We start from the raw sequence: 25,314 nt of genomic DNA on the forward strand, positions 1-25,314 counted from the left end.
TATTATCCATGTGAACGCATTGTTAAATCCTAAATATTGAGTTGCGCATACACAGTTGTATTTGTTTTTCAGTATGCTGAATTTGATATTGAGTCTTGCCTCCAACAGAGACCATAAAAACCCAAGTAATTTTGAATAGCTGGGAGCACATTATTGATAATGTAATGTTTGTAGGCTAGTCAATAACTGCCCCCAATATGTGGAGCTTGTGATTGATTTTCAATTTTGTCCCCACAGGATCAGTTTGACAACTTGGAGAAGCACACACAGTGGGGCATTGAGTTCGTCGAGAAGTACACCAAATTTGTTAAGGAGAGATCAGAGATTGAAGTCAGCTATGCAAAACAAATTAGGTAAGTACCCACAATACACAGCCTTATGATGCATGTGTGCAGCTCTGTGGTGTAATTAGCCAAGTTCATCCAGATGGCTCAAGAGAGAAACCACAGCAATTGACCTACTCAAGTGTCCTTGAAACAAGAGATTCATCTTATGAAACTGACTGAGACCTCTGACCTCTTTGTGGAGTGGGAAATTGAGATGAGAGTATTCCCATAAACTAGAGACACAGTTTGCTCTGCATTCTGTCACAAAAGAATGCATTGGAAGTTTTTTGTATGCTTTCTCTCAAGAAGCAGCATTTAGCATTTAGCTAGAAGAGCTTGAATGCATCCATTTGACCCGAAGAGGATGTTCCACCCCCTCACCCCTGACTCCTTTTGTGTCTGCGTCTCAAGTACTTTCATGCTGCACGTTGTCTGCTGCTGTTGCTAGCTGGAGCTTCAGGCGAAAGGAAGTGAGGGTGAAGGGGAAAGAGGTGGAGCTTGTGTTGCCATAGAGACTTGTAGGTATGGGCTTTATCAACCGCAGGTCTGACCCAGATTTTGCTCTATCCGACTCATTTCTTTCCCCCTCAGACTGTTGTTGTACACACATTGCTTACTTAGGGCAGAGGTTGGAGCATGTGCACTGTGAACATCTACCTCCCCAGGCTTTGTGCATTTACTTAGAAACTCCACTCCTTATTTCATGTGGAGAGAATAGCTGTACTGCCCAATACTGACTAACCCCCAGTTTTGTATGACCAACCAAAACTAATCCAGTATTTCCATAGAAACTATTGATCTCACCCCACACCCCTCCCCCCTTCTGGGACTAGTATCAGCTTGAGATAATAGGACTATGTGAGTGTTTACAGTCTGTTCCACATAACCCTCTGAACTTATTCATGCTTGACCTTACTCATGCTTTTATTATAGTGTATTCTTTTGTGGGCCATTGCTAAAATCAATTAGGGCAGCCCAACAATGTGAAAACTTAAAATACTACTACATCATTTTATCTTAATGTGTAATTCACATGACTAGTGACTTGTATGCTGAAAATTGGAGAGGTTTACATTTTTAGGACTGGATACACAGTGAAAATAATATGCTGGAGCCAAGCTCAGGCTCCTTTTAACAGTGTTCTCTCTGGTGAAAGACCAAAACATTGATTAGAAGTTTTTAGTTTGACATTGCAGGGATATTGCAACTCATTTATTAATTGTTAGAATGGTTGTTTTGATCAACATCAGTTCAAAAAATTTCAGGCAGATAATCCCAGCAGTGGGTTGCATTTTGATTAAACTTGTGCATAGGCAGATGACGTGGACATTTTCAGTCATCTTCCTTGTTTAGTGGCAGTTGGAACGTGCCCTGTTAGCAGACAGACACATGCACATCAACACACTCGCTTGATGAGGCAGAAGTGAGGAAATCAGGATAGCTTGAGTCATAGGGTTTTTTAGCATTTTGCTGCACACTATACTCCTTTGTTTTGGTCCTAGTTGGCAATACCACACCTAAAGACCAATTATCCTGTGTAATCAACTTAGCACACAAATCAAGCTTAATCTATTGGACTGCCTCCAAGTAGAAGCACCATAAGGTTGATGGAGCTAATCAACTAATACCACTATGCTACTTCTTTGATCAGCTATAATACCATTGCCATATTTATTTTATTTTATTTACTAGAATCATTGTATATGTATTAGCGCAGATGATTAACTAACTGCAAATGTAATGAATCTTTACCTTGAGAATAATTCCCAGAAATTACAATAGACATTTCTCTATATGGACATAGTATTCATTACACGTCTGTGGTCATCATGACACTTCAACCGCTTCTTTCAACATACCACAACACATTACATTAACACACAAGTTTAATCCACAAATAATCCTCTTCCATTGCAATGCTGTAATGCACAATGCCCCAGTCTAGTCAGTGCTAGCCATTGCATTAATTCCAACTCCTCCCCCAAATTCTAGTCTAGCATAATCCATATCGGCAGGAGCAAAACTCAGTAAACAAAAGAGACTGTATTAGACTTGCATAACAATGGTAATGTGATAGTTCGGTACAATTCAGATTTATAAGCATGAGTTTGTACACACTTCATATTAATACTATACAATGTGCTAGTTATTGTTATTATTTATTAATCCATTATAATTGTAACATATTGGTTCAATTTGTTGTCGATGTGAAGCAGTGACAAAATACATTGTGACAAATGGCATATGGTTGCGATAAATGAATGAATGAGTGTAAGCACTATAATTAGAGCCAGGGAGCGAAGGACGAGCAGAGCAGTGTAGTGACAGATCTGCCTAGCAACAGTGCAAACAGCACGAGAGAGAGAAGGAGAGATGTGGGGGATGTGGCCATACTGAGAGACAAAGACACATCACATTTTATTAAACACATATTTTCTTTACACATGTATTTTTCATTTCAATGGAAATTCAGCCTTAACAACACTTTCATGTTTGCTTAATATGTTGGTTTTCACATGTTGCTGTCAAGATTTCACCTCGACTGTGTATGAATTTAAATATTTCCATACCACAAAATGTTGTATGGAGTAACTCTTTATTCAGAATTATTTTAACTAGATATTGATTTTATGCTTAAGGTTTACTCAAAAGATTAACAGTATTTCAAGTATATTTCTTGAACTGCATGGTCTTTCTAATCAACATCTGATCTACTAATGTAAACATCAGTGAAGTCAAATGTATGGTGATTTACATTTGGATTTAACATATGCAAAATAGAAGTACATATTTTGTAGTCTGCTTAAATATGTTTATGGATTACACATAATCATATTGCACATATTCACATAACACATTTCTAACAAAGTTCAAACCATATCTTTCATTAGATTGTAAAATTGTAATGCACAAAATTTTAGTAATTGCACATTTAGTCCAAATGTCGGCCTTAAATCTCCAGTATAGTCTGATATTTTGTTTTAGTTAATCTGCTGCCTAAAAAATACACACAAACAAACCTTTATATTAAAACTTTTCCTTTCTGCACATGTTTTTCTAATGTGCTTTTTAACTACAAATGGCAAATAAATGAACCTAACTTTAATACGAAGAAATAGCTGCACAAAACATGACTACACGCAAGAAGGTAAAGAAGAGCTGTGGGTGAATTTCTAGTAAATTTGAATCACATAATTTGGGAAAAATAATCAAAATCGACCCAACGTATCAGCCTAACATATTGGTTTCTATGGATTCTAAACAATAACAGCATCGGCCCCGAAACTAACTGTCAATGTCTAATTAGGGTTTTTTTGTTTCAAGATGATGTGGCAAAAACACTGAAACAGAGATGAATTCAATTATCAACAGAATACTTTCACAAATACAAACCTGAAGCGCTATCATCAATTCAGTTCAATAATATCAAATATTAATTAAATTCAGTTATCAACAGAATGCTTTCACAAATATTATGAACCTGAAGACCTACTTGCATCAAAACAACAGTAGCAGCACTAAAAATGCATGTGTCCTTTTTGGTGACTGACACTGGACACATACTAGAGGTTATTGATATACTACTATAGCCTAAGTAAGACTGACAGCACTCTGCCCAATTGAATGTTGTTATGGATGATAGTTTGTCAGGTTTATGGAGCAATATGAGCTGGGAATGTTCAATAGGAATATCCCACAAACTATATTTTAAGATCTGAGACTATGCCTTTGTTTTTACAGAAATTTATCAAAGAAGTATCAACCCAAGAAGAACTCGCGGGAAGAGGAAGAGAGCAAGTAAGTATTGTTATGTGTGTTTACACCTGACAGCAATTTATATTTTGACATCTCTGTCTTTTGTCACCAGGTATACCTTCTGTCGAGCCTTCCAACAAACACTTAGTGAACTGAATGACTACGCAGGTCAGCATGAGCTTATAGCGGAAAACCTTACAACGCAAATCATTAATGAGCTGTCAAAGTCCCTACAAGAACTCAAAAGTGAACGGAAAGGGGTAAGACTTTTGTTATTACTAGAGGACTTCTTTGAATTAGCACCTAAAAGCATGCCCGACTGGCTCATCTTTTTATTCAAACAAAGCAGTAACGCATGTATTTCTTGAGGTGCAAAGGCAAGGCAAGCTGGCAAGGCAAGTTTATTTGTATAGCACAATTCATACACAAAGTAATTCAAAGTGCAGGAAAAGCAACTTCAAAAAGAGAAAAGCAGCATAACACACAGGTGTCCAAATTTTTCCTTGTTTGTTTTCTAGAATCTAGATAATGTCTAGACCTGGGATGGGGTACTGTGGAAGAGGTGAAGCATAGGTCCCATACTTTTGCTTTTACATGTGTTTGAAGGTACCACTTACATTTTGTTGTGTGATCTTTGAGATATGTGTGAAAAAAAGTGTACAGACAGAAGCAGACAACAGGATTACTGAAAGTTCTGAGACATAAGAAACTATTCAGACAGGTACATTGTGGACCTGAGACCAGAAATAATTTACATTCCCAGTGGATTGGTATAACTATGCACCTCCCTTTTAGCTATTTCCTGAGCTGAAGTCAGTCTAAAGCTGCGGTTAGTTTAAGACAAGATTTGAGATCAAGAACATAGTCAGATTCAAGAGACTGAATAACAGATTATGCAAGTCATGCTCTGAGTGTCTGAGTGGCCGAAGACTTGCTCAGGTTGAGTGCAGTTTAATCATAATTGAAACCTTGAGGGAATCTAAATCAATTATCAAATCTTCTTTAAGCAAAGAATTATAATTATTTGCTAAAATGTGTCTTACTTTGTTCCAATCCCAAATAAATAAATCTAATCTGCTTCACCACATGTTGCAGAATGCTGGTTAGTGAAAAACAAGTGGCATCTGAGTGCAAGCACTAATTCCAGTCATAAATTCACCAGGTTTAATTGTAAATTAAAAGACAGACATCTATCCAGAAAGGAAGAACCAGATCTTATTCTTAATGTAAACAAAGACTCTTCTTCTTGAATTCTCAATTTCATAATAAATATTTACATCGTAGCTTGTATTGTGTCAAATAATGATTAACAACATTGCCGTGTGTGTGTTGTGCTTGAGTGACAAAGAGCCTTATCTCTAGAGGGATGCTGAGGAATCATATTTAGGTGTTTGGTCAGCAGACTGTCTTATCATTGTACTTAGAATCTATAATGAGACTGATACACTGGAGCTCATTTCACATTCAGCATGGGCTCACTGACCTGTAAATAGCAACAACTTGTAGTACCTTTTGAATCCTAAATGCAAAATTTCATTTACGTTTACACAGGAGTGTTGCAGCCTTTTCATATTACAAGTGCTTGCTCATTTGGACTTCCTGTTAGTCACCACAGGCTTTCCCCCTGCCTTTTCTGTTATATATTTTATTTGTATGTAAAATACTGGTACTAGTGCTGACAGAAGAAATTCCCCAGCTTTAACCAAAACTGAATCATACACACTCATATTTTTTATCCTAATTATACATTATGGTGATGAGCTTACTTCTACACTGACCATGCATAAAGTCAAGTGCAAATGATCCACCTAGCCCTTGTCCTGCCCTCTGTTAAGTGTAGTTCCTCTAAACAGTTCCCATTTTTTGTTGCTTCTCTAGAAACTTATGGAAACAAGAAGTATACATAAGTGAGGTAAACCAGGCCATAGTCTCACACCGTATACTCTCACATCCATTCTAATGTCAGTGAATTGGTCACAAAAGCCTGAATTTCACATCCTGGAGTGAGTTTGTGTGACTTTTTATGTTGTCCATTGGGCTGAAATGTCCCAGTACTAGCAAAGACTCTCTTTTGTACCAATGCTTGGTTTGAATTTGAGTGAATAGGCAGTGGACATTGATATGCAGCTCAGCTATCGACTCTGGCTTCCACAATCTGGAACCAGGGCAGACTAAATTGAAATTGAGTTTTTTAAAGGCTGCTTAGAGACTATAATAATTTAAGTTAGTTCAGCCTTTGTTTACATGTTTGAAATTTTGCTTCTGATAACCCTAATGATATTATGTATTGTAATTTTGTTGATTCAATGTATTTTTCACCATATTCTTTTCTGAATTGTAAGACCCGAACAAGGTATTTTTTATCCATTATAAATGTACTTTTTTTTGTGTGTGTGTGTTTTTCTTGCAGCACTTTCATGAAGGCCGTAAGGCACAACAGCAAATCGAAAGTTCGTGGAAACAACTGGAAGCAGTAAGTGACAAAATTGGGGTATTTTCAATCAATTTTATTTTTTAAATTTTATTTTCCATTCCCATCAATGTTTCTATAATCGTGAACAGGGTAGCTAAGTGCATGTAAGACCCACAGAATGAAAGCATCATTCAATCAAGGTTTACTATTCTAGGTCATTAGGGGCTGAACACTCGAGAGATTTATTGACCCATAAACCTACAGCATATCTGTTTATGGGTTAGCCTGATGTGAAGCACAGCAAATACGGGCACTAAATACATACAATAGTAAAACTGATCTAAAATGCTACAAAATCTCATGTGAACCAAAATAAAGTGCTGTCCACCGCTTCTCATCTCCACCAAGCCCCTTTGACTGGACAGGACGTCAAGAGAGAAGCATAACTGCCTTGTCCTCCTCAACTTCACAGCATGTTCAATGATTCTTTTGTATGTGTGGAAGGCAAGCATAGTTCAGAGTGCATGCTTGTCCAACAAACACTGATTGTTCATTTAGAAGGGTCGAAAGAGGCCGAATGAATGGTTGTCTTTTCCATGTATACAAAAACCTACTATGAACATTTGTTTAATCCACAGGCTGCTGACTTATACAGTGCCTGTTGTGCAGTCATAGCCTTGCATTGGTTTCTGTGTTAACCTTTTTTGACATATTTATAAATGCTGTGACGTCCTTTAGAATTACTTTGAAAAGGTCAACTAGCAGGATGTAAAAAGATAAAACGATTATTAACTGAAAGTAATTGTGTATACTAAAACTGTACATGTGGTTTTCTTTTGTAAGTGGGTATGAAATAGTGAAAGAAATAGAGAGTCCTCAATGGAAGATTAAAACTCTTTCATTATTATTAAATATTTAATATGTTTTTATTTGCCAATTTTTTTTTTTATTACATTCTAGTGTAAAAAACGTTTTGAGAGGGACTGTAAAGAGGCAGAGAGGGCGCAACAGCACTTTGAGAAGATGGACGCAGATATAAATGTGACTAAAGCTGATGTTGAAAAGGTATGTGCCCTCTCACAAATTTCACATATGCCTCAAAGCTTAAAATACAGCTTTATCTTTGCTCACCAATATCTGTCTGTTCACCTCACCTACTGTACTCACCAGCAACTCTCCTCATGCCTCTAGCCAGATAGGCCATTACACTGAGTTTGAAAGGCAGAGTGTGTAGCATGTGGATGTGAGTCAAAGCTGGTATTGTCTGAGCTATGCAGTGATGATAGCAAGACATTGTGCCCATTATCACTGTAAAACAGGCACCAGACACATGGGCTGCTGTTTGGGAACTGGCAACAGCACAAAAAATATACCTTAATATATAGACTTTTAATGGTCTTTTTTATTTTTAACAATAAAGACAATAATCCAAAAAAATAAAAAATAATCAAAAAAATCTGGGCCAGCTGATTAAGAGAATCTTCAAATATTTAATTTTGAGGTACTAACAAAGATTTCATCAAAGACATTCACAGTCTGCTCTACATTGGTAATTAGCACATTTTCTGATACATAAATGTACCATATATTATATATGTAGCCTGTAGCAGATGTAATTTCCTGTTATCATGACTAATTGAAATGAGCCTCAACATAAGAACCTTTTGCTCACACAGCTCACACAGCCGGAGAGCCTCTTTGGTCAGTAGTGCATGCTGCCTCATCAGTATTTGGATCAAATCTCAGGCTCGGACTTGGCACGGGTGTAATTATTATGCAAATGGAGGAAGCCATAAAGAGCCTTTACTTCCCAATCAAACTGCCAAAGAACCACAAATTTGTGTGTTGAACCTTAACAGGGAAAGTACCTGTATCTCATAGGAATATGGCATATTAGTGTGCATATTAGTAAACAGTATAATATTTACATGTTTCATTGGTCCTCTTCATTTTTAAACACTGTACTGTGTTACTGTAATGGCCAGTGCACTGTATTTGGTGCCATCTGTGTTTGTTCTCGGTACTGCTGCCTTTTTAAAGTTTTAGCTATGACATCATTGTGAGTCCAGGAAACGGTTCCATACAAACATTTTGTTTAGGTGGAAATGGATAACATCATTTTTGACGTGTATGTTTGTATGATTTTATGGCATGCGCTGAAGCGAAGTTCTCACAAGGTAGGCCCAGTGGACAAAGTGTTTTATCTGTGGGAACATACTGTCTGCCTTGTGTTGTGATTCACACACTACCCTGCAGACTCAAACTCACAGCAACCTTGACCAGGTCACTGTTAACACGCCTGTCCTGTCTGACCATGGACTGCTTCCGTTCAGTGGCTTGTCTACTTGTTGTATGCCAAATTATTATTTAGTCATTTATTTGTACGGTGATAGTGACAGGAGATCTGTTGATGATAAGATGTATTGAAGTATTTTCCAGCATTCTCTGTAGTAGTAGCCACAGTAACAATAGGGTTATTTGCAGAATATACCAACAGGAAGTGGTGTGATTTTAGACCCAGTCAGGTTACCATAGTGATTATTTCTCAACAGATCCAGCACATACTCAGGAGAGGATTTGCTTGCACTAACACTGTCTCTAAACAGCAATCCCACAGTGCTATCAATGAACATATTTTAAAACATTTATTCATAATACAGTGAGAATACATATCTTATTCCTTTTTGCTAGAAATGACTCATCTGATTGCTTTTCCTTTTATTCCTCCATGTATGAATTTACCACATGTGTGACTGAGTGATACTGACATATTAAACTGGTGTGACAATTGAATGCCTGGGAAAACTGTTAGAGACTGTCCCTTAATAATACTGTGTCCTTTATTATGGTTATTTGCATATATTGTTATCAAGATTATAGGCACTGACTGGAAAGTAACCTTTTATGAAAATAAGTAAATCATATTCATGGGAGTGAGTGGCCAGTCCATATGTCCTCTGCAAATAGGAAACAGATACTGCACTTTGCACAATGAACGTACACAGTCCCCACATGTTGTCTAACAGAGATAATCTCATGTCCATCTGCTCGCCCTTGGTTTTAATAGGCTACTCCTGCTGTGTCTCTGGCTGCCTGTGTCTCATGGCTAAAACTCTAACAATCATTCTGCACAAATGAAAATGGAGCAGAGAGACGATCAAATCCTTTTTCATTCGAGTCGAGCTGGTTGCTGTTTGCCACACTGACACATTTGTTCTGACCTATATAGTCTAGTGTAGGCTAATACTAATGGCTGCTGATTGAAAAGTGCACCTACATTCACAAGCTTTATATTTCTGTTAGTTTGTGCATGCCCGAGCACAAGTACTCACAGATGTGGCTCCTAATAGTCGGTTTAAGCTCTTTGTATGTGCGCCTAACCCATATGTCCGCGTTAACCTGGGGACACTGCAGGTTGACTGGGGTAAGCCTGTCTGTTATGTGCATGGTTATGTGTATTCTTCCATTAGGCACGACAGCAAGCTCAGATGAGACACCAGATGGCGGCGGACAGCAAGAGCGAGTACTCCTCCTACCTGCAGAAGTTCAACCAGGAGCAGAATGACCATTACTACACTCACATACCCAGTATATTTCAGGTACAAACAAACTAAACATGGATAACAATTTGAATTATTGCACAATACAAAGCTGTATTATTAAATAGGCAATGAATAAATTGTCCGTTCACAATTTTGGCCCCACAATTTCAAATTTATTTTATATTTTTTTCTATTTTTGCATTAAAGTATTCTTATAGGAGCTATGTCCTTCTGAAGAGATAGAACACACCTTCACTTAACCCCCTTTTTGTCTCAACAAAATATAAACAGATGGAATAAAACATGATCCATCTCCCCAATCTTATTAACACGTACATAAATATTAGAGGAACATAAACAATAAACAAATATCATGGTACCTTAGAAAAGTGACACTGATTCTTTGAAACAGACCAAGACATGATGGTTTATGAACTTCAGCAGCAGTACAGGCAACTGAATTGTGATCCGTTTTATTCCTTCTAATATTCATTTAGAAACTTCAAGACATGGAGGAGAAAAGAATTGAGAAGTTGGGAGTGTGCATGAAGACATTTGCCGATGTGGACCGCCAGGTGCTGCCCATTGTGGAGAAGTGTTTAGACGGCATGACGAAAGCTGCAGAGTCTGTTGAGCCCAAGACTGTGAGTACACACATCACCACAAGGGACATGTTACTCACTTTGGATGTCATTTAACCCACACCATATTGTGGAAATATAACTTAATTTACAAAGAATGTTCTAATAGTAAATAACAAGTAAAAAGGGCTGAGCGTTAGTCAGTGAATTGAGCAAGCAAATAGTCTTTCTTAAACATCTAAAATTACACACAGATGTCTGTGTGAAGAGAAAATTGGCAGTGTTGACATATAAAGAAATCACATTGGGCCCTGCACTGTGACAAAAACAAGACTATCCCAGGGGATAGGAGTGCATAGTGTGTGTAAGTGTGCGTGAGCCTTTCTGTATGTATGGCCTGGCTCCAAGAGATGACTGGATCTTGTGACTAAGTGCAAATGAAAAAAAACAAACAAAAAAACCCCCCAAAAAACAGAACATTATAACATATCACATACCCTGCTTTCCCGCGTATGCACACTCTTTGTCTCTCTTGAAGTCAGCGTAGCACATCCTCCTTCTCCACACCACTCTTGATTCATGTTACTGTTCCTCTATGTGTGACTTGACCTTAATACTTTACCAGAAACAGAACCAAAAATATTTTATGATTGCCTATTTTAATCTAGACAACATTGCTTTTCTTCCCAACTTCTTTTCTCCATTTACTACATTTGTGATGTATATGTGGTGATTTTTTATTCCAACAGGACTCAAATCAGGTGGTGGAGTCATACAAGTCGGGGTTTGAACCTCCAGGAGATGTAGAGTTTGAAGACTATGGACAAGCCATGAAGAGGACGGTGTCAGAAAACAGTCTATCCAATTCCAGAGAGGTCAAAGAGAAATCTACTGGCAAAAGCAAAGGCAAACTGTGGCCTTTTATAAAGAATAAGAACAAGGTAAGATTATACATTAGTTTTAAAACAAGAATTAATTTTTAAGTTTTGTTTTAAATTCTCTGTTAATTGATTAGTGTTCCTTTGTTGCCTTTAAAATTGTTACAATTTATAAGTTAAGTTGTGCTTTCAGTTCTAGTCTATTTCTGTTTACTTTTAGTGTAACTTACATTTTTAGATTTGCTATTTTCTTGTTATTATTTGCCACCATATACGTCCCTTTGTCAGTCATGTACTGGCATTTCGCAGCCCCTTATTTTGGAGCCACCTTTCTGCAATGACTACTCACTAATATTTTATTTCCTTTGTACTTTTAATCTACGAAGGCAGATAATACACTAATATCTTGGCAGATTTTTAATGTTTTCCTTGATTAACATGCTGGAGATTGATGGGTTTATTTGCTTCTGAAGCGCAGGATACACTGGTGTTCAGTTGGCTCAGAGCATGTATGAGTGAGCTGGGTGTGGGGAAGAGGCTGAAAACCACTGATGCAGTATGACAAGCTGTCGTTCTGTAATTGAAGGTTGCAAGCTAACATAGAACAGACACATGGGCTGTCTTGGGTGCTTCTCAGTGTCCTGGAAATGCATGCACGGCTTTGACTTCTTTTGACGGACCGTGGGTCAAATATTAGGTTGATGGATTGCAATTCACTTTTAGCAATGATGGCCAATGGTGTTCGTGAGGCCGTGGTGAACTTTCATTCACGCTCGCATGTGACTACTGAAAAGCTTTTCAGTAGTTGTAGACTGGATCCGCATGCGCTTCAAGTGTGCAGATTGCTTTGTTGCAGCAGCTTGCTTTAACTGGTCTGATGCTACCTACCTACTCGCTCTCTGTATCATTAACATATTTTAATTTGTTTTAATATATATTTTGTGTTGGTTAATAACTTCTTTGTTCTGTTTGGGATTAATTTGTGTGTTGTGTTGTTTTGGAATATCTGTACTAGGCTTATTTATTTCGTTTTGTGTTCCCTCCTTTCCTTCTATGTCTTTATTCGTTGTTTGACCTCCTTTACTTTACTACCATGTTTTTCCTCCTACACCTCCTTTGTCTCCTGTCCTCCGCAATGGCTCCCTCTCTTATTGGTAGCTTTTGTCCCTGTTAACGTCCCCCCGCCAGCCCCCACCCGCACCCCCAGCCACATCCTCGCCCTCATCCTCTGCTGTTCCCAACGACCCCCAGTCTCCCAAGCAGCACAAGGAGCCCCTGTCCCATCGCCTCAACGACTTCATGACGTCCAAACCCAAAATACACTGCCTACGGAGCCTGAGGCGAGGGGTAAGTGCCCAACAGCAGCTCTGTATGTGTCTCCTCACCTGTGTGTAAGCTGCATATTAACTGCGGCAGTGTATGGGTGAATCACTACAGGACAGGTTTATTGGGTTAGACATGGCATAGGGCTGCACAATCAAACACCACTAAATAAAAATTTCAGTAGGTCTAAATCATGACCTGATCATGATCATTAATCTAACCCAGGACTAATCCAGATCTAAACCAAGAATTTAATTTAATTCTGGTCAAAAAATAACGTGATAATATTTTGTTTCCCTTCAAGTTTGCAAATCCAGTATAATTACTATCCATATATTGTGCTGTCCTAATAATCAGTGCACATATGTACTGTGCTTTAAAGATAGTGTTATTGATATATTTACAAACTTTCACTCATACACTGTTCTGCTGTTTTGCTTATAGCTTGCTTCTGTTGCACATAATATCAACTCATTGTCCAAGTATCTCACTCACCAGCAACCTGTTCCTTCATTCTTCATTTTAACTTAGTGAGATCCCATCACCATCCCTCTCCCCTTTAACACTAATTAGGGTTTTATCTAATTGTGCTTACCAGTGACATGAGGGTGCCAACTTATACCGTAAGGTAATTGTGTAAATATTATCCACATGTATATATTATCAATGATCTCAGCCTTACTGCTCAGGATAAAACTAGGCCAGGTCAGTCTGTATTGCCCTGCATCCTGTCACACTTCAGCAGCTTTCTCTAACCTCAGGAATAGGTGGGCGTCTCACTGGTTCCTTCCGGTCCTTAATATATATGTGGGTGTGTGTGTGTGTGTATATATATATATATATATATATATATATATATATATATATATGTATATATATTCTTTTTCAAATGAAGTTTATGTTGACATAAAAATTTTTAAAATGCAGCCGTTACTTTTATTAAAATTGTACATAGGAACAATATAGTGCAATAGTGTAAATAGTGTAAACAATACTGTGTGGAGGAAGGACAAAAAAGAGAACTTTTTGTTTTTCTAGAGTAGGACATCGAACAGGAAGTGCATGGTTCTGAAAACGGAAGTGCTGAAACAGCTCTTGCAGAGAAAGATAAAATGAGCAGTAGAATCAGATGCTTTGTGCATTGCTATATTCAGATTCACACTATTGAAGTTGACCTGAGTGAAGCTTTTTTGGCACTAAATCATATGACCTTGTGTGACAATACTGGTTCAGTAGACCATTAGGCACTAAAGAGATGCTGTGTTGTCAGATATATTCCCCATCTCTGTTACAAAGATTTGTGAGTAATTAATACTTGTTTAATGATACTCCAGGCCCAATTAAAACATTTGTCTTTTGTTCCCAAAGAAACCAATGCCAAGTCTTGTTCTTGCATAGTACATATATTACTGTTTGTCCTATATGCATCTGTAAGCACTGTTTACTAGTATGTGCAGCTCTGTGTGTTGTAGTTATGATAAAGTGCTTTATTGCTGGTACAGATTAAGAATATACAGTTTATAGTAGTTACTTTAAGTTATGATTAAGCTGTATTCTCTCTGATGACTACTACAGCCAGTATCACCTCGCTCGCTCATTTATCACAAAGAGTTAATGAAGAGGACTCTGGGGCAACCAACATATGCTTTTGAGGCCAGACAATATTTTGTAAGTGCGTGTGGACATTGGGGTATGCCTACACCGCAGTGTCCCATACTTTGTGTGTCATTACTAAGAATAAAAGACAGTAGCCTCATTGTGTTTAAAAGACATGTTTTTAAGTGGCAAATCACCTCTAAAGAGCATGTTTGTCAAAAATACAAAGGAGGCTAGTGTGTTTGTCTTGGTATTGATCACATGTTCCAGCCTGATGGAGAAATCAGACGAATGATAGAAGATGATGATGATTCCACCCCACATCACATGTATCTGCTTAAGGTTCCCTGCGGCTTGTTCTGTCCATGTCAGGGCCTCTCCAGCAAACATCTCTGAGGGGTCAATTCACAAACAGGCTCAAGTATCTGACAATGGTCAAATCTACATGTTTCTGCATCCAAACTATGAAATAGCCCTGTGTCCTATTTTCATTGATGCATTTCTTGTGTTTTGTAATCGGTTAAATAAGACTTGGCCAACAATAGCAGGAATTTACCCCTTTTAAGATATGTTCTTTGTGCTGTTGCACCTCCGAAGTTATATTGTTTTCTTGTTTGTAAAAACATACTATACATGTGGGTATCATTGTTGTCATCATTGTCCTAGTAGTTTCAGAGGAAAGGTGAATTAATGTCAAAATCCCTCCAGGTGGGAATCTGGATGTGCAATTCATTGCTCCAGTTTGTGAGCTTTGAGAGTTTCATCTGTCAGTATTTGCTCAAATCATAGCAAAGGAGAAATTCAGTTTGTCAACTCTGCAAAAGTTTTTTTAGTCAAATACCTTTCCCAGCTCATCCAAGCTATACTGCGAAACATTTGACCAAAAAACAATGTTGTCCAGTTGACAAATTAAATTTCTCCTTTACCATGGATTCTACCTAGACGACTGAGGAATTTTACACACATGCTCAAAATATAGTTACTCTGTTTAATGTTCCCCACCTATTGCCATAATTGCAGTATTTTCTTTAAGTTTTTAAGTTTAGGCCCACAATTTGCACTAATCTCTCCTCTTTAACTCTCAAAGACTGCTTTTATTTACATCATATTAGTCTGCTCATGCAGTACTGCTGGACCTACAGAAAATATGTTTTTGTTTTGTTTATGTGTAGACCATTTGTCTCTGATCATGTGAAGACTTGGTAATATCTTACATACCTCAAGCGCCCTCTGCTGTCACTTTAGGTAAATGCTCTAACTGCAAAAGGAAGTGAAAATAGTCCTTCAAAAAGTGTCCTTCATTTAATTTTACTCTTATGTTTCTCTACTTCCTTTCCTGCAGTTTTATTATCATTCTTTACTTCATGCTTTGGCCCTTTAACCAACATGGCGTCCATTACTTTTCATTATAATATCATAGTGCCAGACTTTGCAGTCATATTGGTGTTTAAATTGCATAGATGGCAAAGTTTGGCACATGAAATACCATCATCATCAGTTACAGTATGTTTCTATACGAATGCTTGTATTCTCTTGATGTTTTTGACTTGTGTCTGTTGTCTTTTTTTTCTCCTGCTCCCCGTCATTTCTTTCTCCTCTTCCCCATGAAGCTTTCTCTCAAGCTGGTAAGCATGACTGTAAACTCCCACTTCTGTAGCTGCATGACCATAGCATGCATGTCACGCCTCCCCAGTAACAGTGTATGACGTTATGCTTTTGTTAATTACATTTTAAAACTGTGCGAGGTGGATCTCAAACCTGTGTGTTTTTGTCATTTTATTATTTGTTTTTTTATGTTGTGTTCTCGTCATGTCCCTCCCTCCTTCTGTCTGTGTGGTGCAGATCACACTCAATTCCCACGTCCGGAATCTCATTGAGGTGATCAAAAATACTCCATGTTTTATGTTTTGTCTTTTAGTATATTTGTAGTCCGTGTCTCAAATTGTTTGTCTCTGCAAAAAAAAAAAAAAACAAACTAATCCAATTATTGGTGATAGAAGAGATGGTCTCTCGTGATGTCCTATTGCATGCTGTTACTACTAAATCAAACAGTGTATACATTTTTGTATAAAAGGAAAACAAAATAATTAGCAATAGTAGTGCTAGAACATTAATATAGATAGCATTCTAATATGCTTATACCTCAGATGTAAAAACAGGTGCATCTTAACATTTAATTTTAGAAAAGCTTAAATTATTTTAGTAGTTAAGAAAAAGTTGTGGTAGTACAGTGCTGTAATGTACAGCCAATACTTATTTTGTTATTGGCCAATTTTGTAAATTATAATGAAATATACAACTTGAATTGATCAATGCAATTCAGATTTATTGAGATGCTCCTGTTTATGATCGAGAAAGCATGTTCTGCATGAATACTCACATATTTTACTATGTTGCATGCCTGGTAAGTGTTGTATGATGGGATTAAGGGTAAGACCACTACCTGCTGTCTGTATGTACAGTGAATCCTGAACAGAAATAGCTCTACCAGTGTCCCGTGGTGCAATTGTGACCCAATCACTAAGATTGTAAACCTTGACCTATTCAGGAAGTTCACATAAACATCATCATCATCAGTTTTTCTAGGTCACCCAGATGCGCGGTGCCATCACGGGCCAGAACAGTGATACAGTATGTTTATAGAAAGTGTTAACAGACTGCAGAGCAACGTGAGTCATGGCTTCAGTCTTACAGATTGGAAACATCTACATCATGAAATATGAGCTGCCTATTGAGTACATACAACTTACACACAGACAGCTTTAAACTCTTCACATTATGTATCAATTTACCAAAGTAAACATTTGTAACTTATCCTTTATTACATTTATACTGCATTTTGGGGTGTTGGATAAATTAAACTGATTAGGTTAAGGTCAACAGATTTGCAATAAAAAGTTCAGTATCTTCCTCTTCACTTCCCAAAATTGACAACATTCATAAAGCATTAAACTTGTATGAACAACTCAAAATTCTCAAACTAAGAGGAGATACTGTAAAAAGTACAAAATAGTCCATATTAAAAATTATAATAAATATTTAATCACGAGAATCTGTTTTTAAATTTATCCTCCTCTTTTGCCCTTCGTCTTCTCAGGGATCTGGGCCAGAGGACTTCAGCCATCTCCCCCCTGAGCAGAGGAGAAAGAAATTGCAAGGAAAGATAGATGATATAAATAAGGACATCCAGAAAGAGATGGACGCGAGGTATCTAAAATATCAGTGTAAAAAATTAATTGCTAGCTGAAGGCACTTCACTTAATTTTTTACAGGCTCATCCTTACACTAACATTAATAATTTCTTCATTCAGGGATGGACTTCTGAAGATGAAAGACGTTTATGTAAAGAACCCCCAAATGGGTGACCCATCCAGCGTAGACCCACGGCTAGCAGAAATTGGGCAGATCATTGAAAAACTGCAGTCTGAAGTTCAGAAGTTTGAGGTTCGTGGTGTTATTCCTGGAAAAGCTGTGTTGTTTAGTTTAGCTGTGACAGTAAATAATGGAAAGACTCAGGCTCACATTTTGAACTGGGAACAGTCCAAAGACGGCCTCTAGTTCTCCCATATTTGGATATGTGCAGAAGAGAGACCTAAGTCAGAACAAAGGCATGAACTAAATAGGATGCATTAGACACTGTGTAAACAATAAATTTCAAACATTTAAATTCACAGTGTAAAAGAAAACATACTCACATTTATTAGCAACAAAGTAACAGGACACATCAGCAATGTTATAAAAATACACTGGATCTTGGCCTACTTTTTTTGAGTAAATATTCTAAAGCTCTCTGCTCTTAGGCATTATTAGCATTTATGTAATTAATATCACATGTTTCGATGTTACAGGGTTGGCTTGCAGAGGTGGAAGAAAGAATGCCTTCCAAAAGCGATTCAAACAGAAGAAGTGTCATTTATGAAACACAAAATAACACAACAACAGTGAGCAACAACTGTGCACAAGATAGAGAGAGGTATGGTATTTTTTACTTGGCTATAAGTTAAAAAGTAGTTAAACATGACATAGAGGAGAATGTTTTCACAGCGTGTTTTACTATGTGTGTGTATTGGCCCTTGAGCAGCCCGGATGGCAGTTACACAGAGGAGCAGAACTCAGAGACTCAGGTCAAAGCCAGCACCAACCTGAACCCCACGTCCTCTACACCAGACGACGATGATGAGTTTGATGACGAAGAAACCCTGCCCACTATTGGCACCTGTAAAGCCCTATACCCCTTTGAAGGTACATATGAAATACTGATGTTTAAAAACATATAATTTAAGAGCATGGGTGGTTTTGTGGACAGCGATGCGATTAACATTGTATTTTTTTTATTTACAACTTTTGTTTTACTTGGGTTAGGGACAGCATCGTTTGCATATAGGGCTGAGTGATTGCAATATGAACATAAACAAGATGGCATTTAACACAAAAAAGTAAAGTCTAAAATCTGCTCAAACAACAGGCTTTTACTAAAAGCAAGAATATCCATCACAATTAGAAATGTTTCAATCTCAGTGGTGATTAAAATTTTATTAATCATGCTTGCTTGCATGCCTGTGACCAAATGTATTCCAGTTTATTCCTGATTCTTAACTTTCCTAACTCCTAACCACATTTACAAATTCCTTTGTGCATTAAACTGTTTAATGTAAAAAATAAATACATTTTTTGTGTTTTAGGTAAAAATGAGGGCACTATAGCGATAGCAGAAGGGGAGCTCCTGTATGTCATAGAACAAGACAAAGGCGACGGCTGGACTCGAGTGCGCAGGAATGAGGAGGAGGAAGGATACGTCCCCACAACCTACATTGAGGTCTTTTTGGAAACGAATGCCAAAGGTGCTATGACATACATTTAACTGAGCAAGTCTGTTTTTGTTGCAATAGTCTTGACTTGTCTGTTCCCAGGAATGTTACTGCTAGCTCAGAACCAATGCTTTATTGGAGGAATGGGCCAATCATATTTGTCTGTGTGCCTCGAGACAATTGAGATAGTATTATTGTATACATTTTCTACTTGATTGTTCTTCATGTGGAGCTAGGAGTCATACTACTAGTGCCCCCTAGTGTTTATAGAATATCACAAACCCTTTAGAAAATGTAAATATTTATGATTTTATATACACTCTCAAATAGTTCTGCTTTGATCATTTTACATAGTTCTTGTAGGTACTTTTATGCACTTTTTTGAATTATATCCTATAGATCAAAACATAAGCTACTGTGTTTTGGTCACTTGTAGCCAGTATGCATGCCAGTACTGAACAATCATGCAGATAGAAAATGCATTTTAAACCCGCTGTAAATAGCACTAAAGAAAGATATTTTTTTAGATTAATAAAAAAATATTAACAAAAAGTTTCCTTCTGTGGCATGCTGTAAAATGCACATTATATTACAAAACGAGAAGGCTTTGAACACAGTATTTGTAGACCAGTTATAGATTAAGATGTAAAAATGTATTTTTTCCCTTGCTGTATTTACTTCTAATAATGATAGTTGAGAGTTGTTCTGGTCCTTTCTTCCAGGCCTTTGGTAAAGGAATAAAGACCTAAGTTAGTGTTCTGTTAAACGGTGAGACTGGGCTGGTAGCAGCAGGTCATGTGCTTGACTGCATGGTCTCTTGGGACAGCTTTCCAGTGTGGGACAATATAAAGCATGGTGTGTCCGACCTCTGTAACAAAAACATACAGAGAAAGTCATCTATGGAAATTCCATTAGTCAAATTTACTTCTGACTTTAAATGCTAATCAGTTTTGAGAGCTTAAAACTGGCACAGCACGGGGTTCTGGTTGTGCAGAATAATATTTGATGCACAAATACCCATTGTGTAGGAACTTTTTATGATATCTTGCATGCTGTGTAACTCTTAAGAGTGAAGCTACCCATTACAAATACTTTCAGCATGTAGCAATCAGCTGACATTTATATTTTTTAATTTAATTTATGAACATACTCTAATTAAAATACATTTTGTTCAAGATTTTTTTTTGTTTTTTTGTTTTACTGTGGTCATCTAGTTATCTAATTCTATGTACTTTTTGAATTGCAGATTCCTTGAAGTCAGCGTGAGGTTGGCTGAGGAATGGCAGGGCAAGCAGTCTTGGAGAAAAACAAGAGCTTTCGTCAAATTCACTTAAAGTGCACCTAACATCTACACCTAAAGTTTAAACAATTTCAGTTTTGTCTAACCATTTCAAAATTATCAACTACAAAGTACAATTTCTGAGAACAACAATCTTTCTCATTCCTAACATCAACAGCTCTCACAAGCACAAAATTAGCTTTTTGCTTCGCTTTAAATGAACTAACTGCTTGCAAATTGACCACCTCTCCCTTCGTAAACCTTTTGCTTTTTTGCACACACACTGGACAGAGGGTGTGGTTGGAGAATGGACAATGATCAGCATGGATATAATAATGAGCAACAGAAAGAATTCATGTACCACCTTCACCTGGCAGTGTGTTTGTGAGAAAGTCATTCCAACCATTAGGATACTTATGCACCCTGAGATACTTCTGTTAGTTGCTGGGGCTAATCTGACTGCAAAATGTGCTTTATTCATACCACATTGTATATCTTTGTTTTAAATGGCTTACTTTGCTGCATAGAAAGAGTTGCAGTATGTTTGGTCATCTGTATTGTGACTTGAATTGTCATCACACTTGGTTAAATTAAAAGTGCCATTAAATGTGTTTACGGTATTTCCAAATCCCCAATTATGCATAACATTATGACCACTGGTGAATAACGCTATTAATAGACATTCATTATGCCACGTTTGGGTAGAACATAGGCTTCAATTTTATATATTTAAATGCTTAAAAATAACTAATGTTTAGTTAGGTGGTCATATTGTTGTGTCTGATTGGTGCTCGTTTGTTGTTTACTATCTTCCTGTTAAGTGTATGGACACAGCATATGGAATACAGTTAAATGTCATTGCAGTAGGACATCATGTTTGCCTGTCTGTGGTGTGTGTGTGTTCCATTGTTACAAGAGAATATGAAGATTGTCCACCACTCCTATTGAACCCCATATTTTGTGTCACTTGTCTGTTTCTCTGACCACACTCCTCTTCTTTTATACCTATAACTAGACCCCTACCTGTTTTCACCCCTCCCATCACAAGCTGCTACATACCAATTGTAGCTACTTGTACACTTCTATATATTTTGCAGGGGGTCTTTCAGCATTGTGACTTGCTGCATGCTTGCCCTGTCTTCCTCCTTGCCCCTCTGCTGTGGCAAACCCAGCCTGTATTGGCTCTTTCTGTTACGTTAACTCTCATTGCCTCGTCAAGCTGTTTTAAATTAATCTGGAAACCACTGATTTTGGTTCTGCGCCTGTGGAAATACTTCATGTTTAGTTTCAGATGGCATGTTTCCCTGTTCTTTTTTCCCTCCAGTGTTACACCTATTCTGCAAGGTTGTTTTCTGTGAGGTTTTAGGCATAAGTGGATGTCTCTGTATTCTGTTTTACTTTTAAGTACTCAGAATGGTATGTACGTAAAATGTTAATATTGTAAGTTATGATCAGGGTGTTTTATGCAAGTCGTTTGTAGCCACTCAGTTTAAACACAACAAATTTATTTTCTACTGTATATGAAAATATACTGTGATTTCCAGTTTCCAGGAGTGACCAGATGGAGCTCTTAGAGCCATAACAAACAATTTATCACTGAGAGAATGCAGATACAGTACATGGAAGGAAAATGTGATTTCTTCTAAACTAGTGAAATTTTGTTCACTGATTCTTCTCAAAGGCACATAGATTTTAATCAACTTTTTAAGTTTTCTTTGTTTTTAAATGTATCTTTTTTTTGCCCAGAACGTACTGCCTATATAATATAAGTCAGATTTTCAAAGTTTTGTATTTTGGATTAAGCCATTAATGTTTTCATCATGTTCTATTAACACTTGTAAGATGGAGAGGTGGGAAGTGAAATATTGAGCACCTGGAAGGATCGAACAAGCCCCTGCTGTGCCATAGAATCAAGCTCAATGTCTCCTATTTGTCTTTTTACCAACCAATGAATATGTCACAATATCATGCAGTGGTTGATAATGACAATACATAGGTCAAAATATGAAGGCTACTCAACAAGACCATGTCCCTTTATCTATACTCCAGAATAACTCTGTACAATGAAAATGGAGGAATGGAACCAGAGAGAGTATATATATATGAATATATAAAGTTTTAAAAGGAAACATCTATTTTAACTATTGAGAGTCTTACCAATACTTTATCTGCTTAGCAAAGTAAGACTTGTTTTCTTTTGTGCGGTCTACCAAATGGTGTCTTTGCACTTTCCTTTGTGTCCATTTGGTAAGCCATGCTTGTGTTTCAGAGCACTGAATACTTTGTATTGTGTTTACTGTGCCAATTAAATATGCCTGGAAAAAAGTGTTTTGTCTTATGTTTTCTTACAATGGCCCAGTGCTGCAATCATCACACAACACCAGATTTAACCTTTTTAGTTTAAACACACATTTTGCACTTTGAAGAGTTTATATTTTACCTCTTTGTGTATGAAATTGATTGAAATCTACAAGTAGTATACTTAGGACAGCTTCTGGATATGATTATTATTGACAAATTAATGATGATTGTAATAGATAAGAGCAGAGCAGCTGTCGGATGGAAGCGTGCAGGGTTTGGCAACCTCCTGCACCTGAGAAATTGATAGGGGTACACGAGGTATACAATTGTTTAATCAGTGTTAGGGAGCCATAAACATTTCAAATAGCTGATTCTTAGTTGGCCTGGAGGAGGGCTTCGATGTTGCTCCTCCGGCTTTAATATTCCACATTATGACATAAAACGTGTCCATCTCCACGGAGAATGGTTAGCAGTATGGTTTGAATCTGAATGGAATCATGCAGGTGTCATTCTACCTCCAGAAAGTTACATACCCTACCTTTAACCTTAGTTTATTACAAGCTGATGATAAAATCACAGAAATACGCAATCTGCCATTGAAACCATGGAGTCACATTAAAGTAGCAGGAGACGGTCCATAAAAGCAGGTGTACTGATGGCCACTAGAGGGCGGTCTTGTTTCATCATGCTGAGTGGGATTGACATGACTGGAAAGAAATTTCCATTTTGTTGCTTTTCCCTGTCCTCCCAGTAAAAATGCACCCCTTCGTGTGTTTTAAATAAACAAGTAAGTGTGTTCTAATTTCTGTGTTTGTTCGTTCACTCAATTTGTCCTTTGAGATGATAAGATGGTTTCCTTTGAAAAGCTCTTGTAAACCTTTTCCAGATAACCCTTCAAACAGCAGTGCGTGTACAGATCTTGACCCTGAGCATGATCCGGTCTGCTGGGTTGACTCTGGCCACCTGAGCTACAGCTGCAATTTCTCCCAACTGCCTCTCTCAAATATGGAGGCGTGCTGTAGAGCAGATGCAGCCCTCACCTCCCACAATGCACTTCCAAACACTGTAATTGACCTTTGAGCCTCTGTAGTCAAGCTGCATTATGAAGCTGCAGTGGCTGAGGAAAATTAATGATGGTAATTTACAGAAGGCAGCTTTTTGCATTTGATTTTTAAATATTATTTACACATACTTCAGTTGTGTTTTGTTTCGTTTGCTTATTTGAATAAACTAATTAGTCTGTTGCCTGTTTGAAAGCTAGAAGCACTCACCCCACCCTTTTTATCATTAGATTCCAAGTTAACTTTCAGGCTGAAAATGATCTTCAATGCCACTAGCTCTTAGTTTTTATTTAAAAGACCTAGTGCAACTTGGAGGTGACACATCACCTGTATGATTCCATGGAAATAGAACGTTCAAACCACACTTCAAAACAGTCTCTGTGGGGATAGATACGTTTTATGCCATACTGTGGAATATTCTAGCCAAAACAATATCTCCATGGAGACAAGCAGGAGCTGGTACTATTCCAGGCCAAATAAAAGTCAGTTTTGTGGAGATGCAAGCCCACTCACAGTAATGATGCTTGTTTTTCATTTCTTCAGTTCTTCAGTTCTCTTTTGGGGGCTAAAAGGACTTTAGGACTTTTTTTTCCCCCAATTTGAGTTAAGTAATTTACAGTGACTGAATGTAATGCAGTTGGTCATTTTGGTGTGTCCTGAGGATTTTTTTTGTTTTGAGTTTGTTTGTTTGTTTGTTTGTTTGTATGAAAAAAAAAAGCTTAAACATTCTCTATTGCAAAAAGAGTCACACACACACTGACACAGATATTAATTAAATCTGCATAACTGATATAGTTTATAATAATATTTTGGTGGCTGATGCGCTGTCACAGCTAGTCAACAAAAATGTAATTAAAAATGTAAATGAAAAGTCTGGAAAAAGCATTCGACCTTTAGAGACAGTTTGTATTCAATTTAGGTTTGTTTTAACTGTGTATAGTATTCCAACTTCATTTTGGGATCACTAAGTTTAATAGAACTTTCGACTCTCTAGAAAGCCTAAATGTTTAAATGTTTCAGGTCAAAGATGTAAACTTTGTCTTATATGGGTGGAAAAGTCGTACTGTGTGTTTTCTTTTAATCCGTCTTTAATAACAAACTAAGTCCTTCAATAGTTTGTGCTCGGAGCCTGAATTGAGTTTGAGTTACTTCAAAAGGATGTGAGGAAAATACTAAGATTTCAGACTGCCTGGAACATGCAGAGGTGAAAAGGTCATTATAAGAGAACAATGCAGTTAGACAGGCAGCTGTAAAGCACCATGTGAAGACTGTCAAATAACATAAAATTGGATCATAATATTTGTTTAACTTGTAGGCTATTCTCCAAGTCCGTTGCTATTACTGTTACTGTGCTATAATCTGGTGTACCGTTGTAATTACACTTTACCTGCAGATGTTCATAAATATACGGCACACAGTCTATATTAAATAAATCAATAAAACAAATATA

At 37.3% G+C, this 25,314-nt stretch overlaps 1 protein-coding gene across 1 annotated transcript; it reads left to right on the forward strand.

The window, feature by feature from the left end:
- Positions 1-164: 164 nt before the first annotated feature.
- Positions 165-22,637, forward strand: LOC110157576 (formin-binding protein 1). Its single transcript, XM_055154167.1, has 18 exons — positions 165-170; positions 238-353; positions 4,068-4,124; positions 4,195-4,342; positions 6,493-6,555; positions 7,456-7,560; positions 9,966-10,094; positions 10,535-10,681; positions 11,368-11,559; positions 12,748-12,843; positions 16,026-16,040; positions 16,258-16,293; positions 17,513-17,622; positions 17,727-17,859; positions 18,264-18,388; positions 18,497-18,657; positions 19,098-19,256; positions 20,470-22,637. Exons 1-18 carry the CDS (start codon positions 165-167, stop codon positions 20,487-20,489), a joined length of 1,818 nt encoding a protein of 605 aa, XP_055010142.1. The 3' UTR covers positions 20,490-22,637.
- The last annotated feature ends 2,677 nt before the right edge of the window (positions 22,638-25,314 follow it).

The sequence above is a fragment of the Boleophthalmus pectinirostris genome, unplaced genomic scaffold (assembly GCF_026225935.1).
Source record: "Boleophthalmus pectinirostris isolate CB_2022bp ecotype Guang Dong unplaced genomic scaffold, ASM2622593v1 HiC_scaffold_18, whole genome shotgun sequence".
Lineage (NCBI taxonomy): Eukaryota > Metazoa > Chordata > Actinopteri > Gobiiformes > Gobiidae > Boleophthalmus > Boleophthalmus pectinirostris.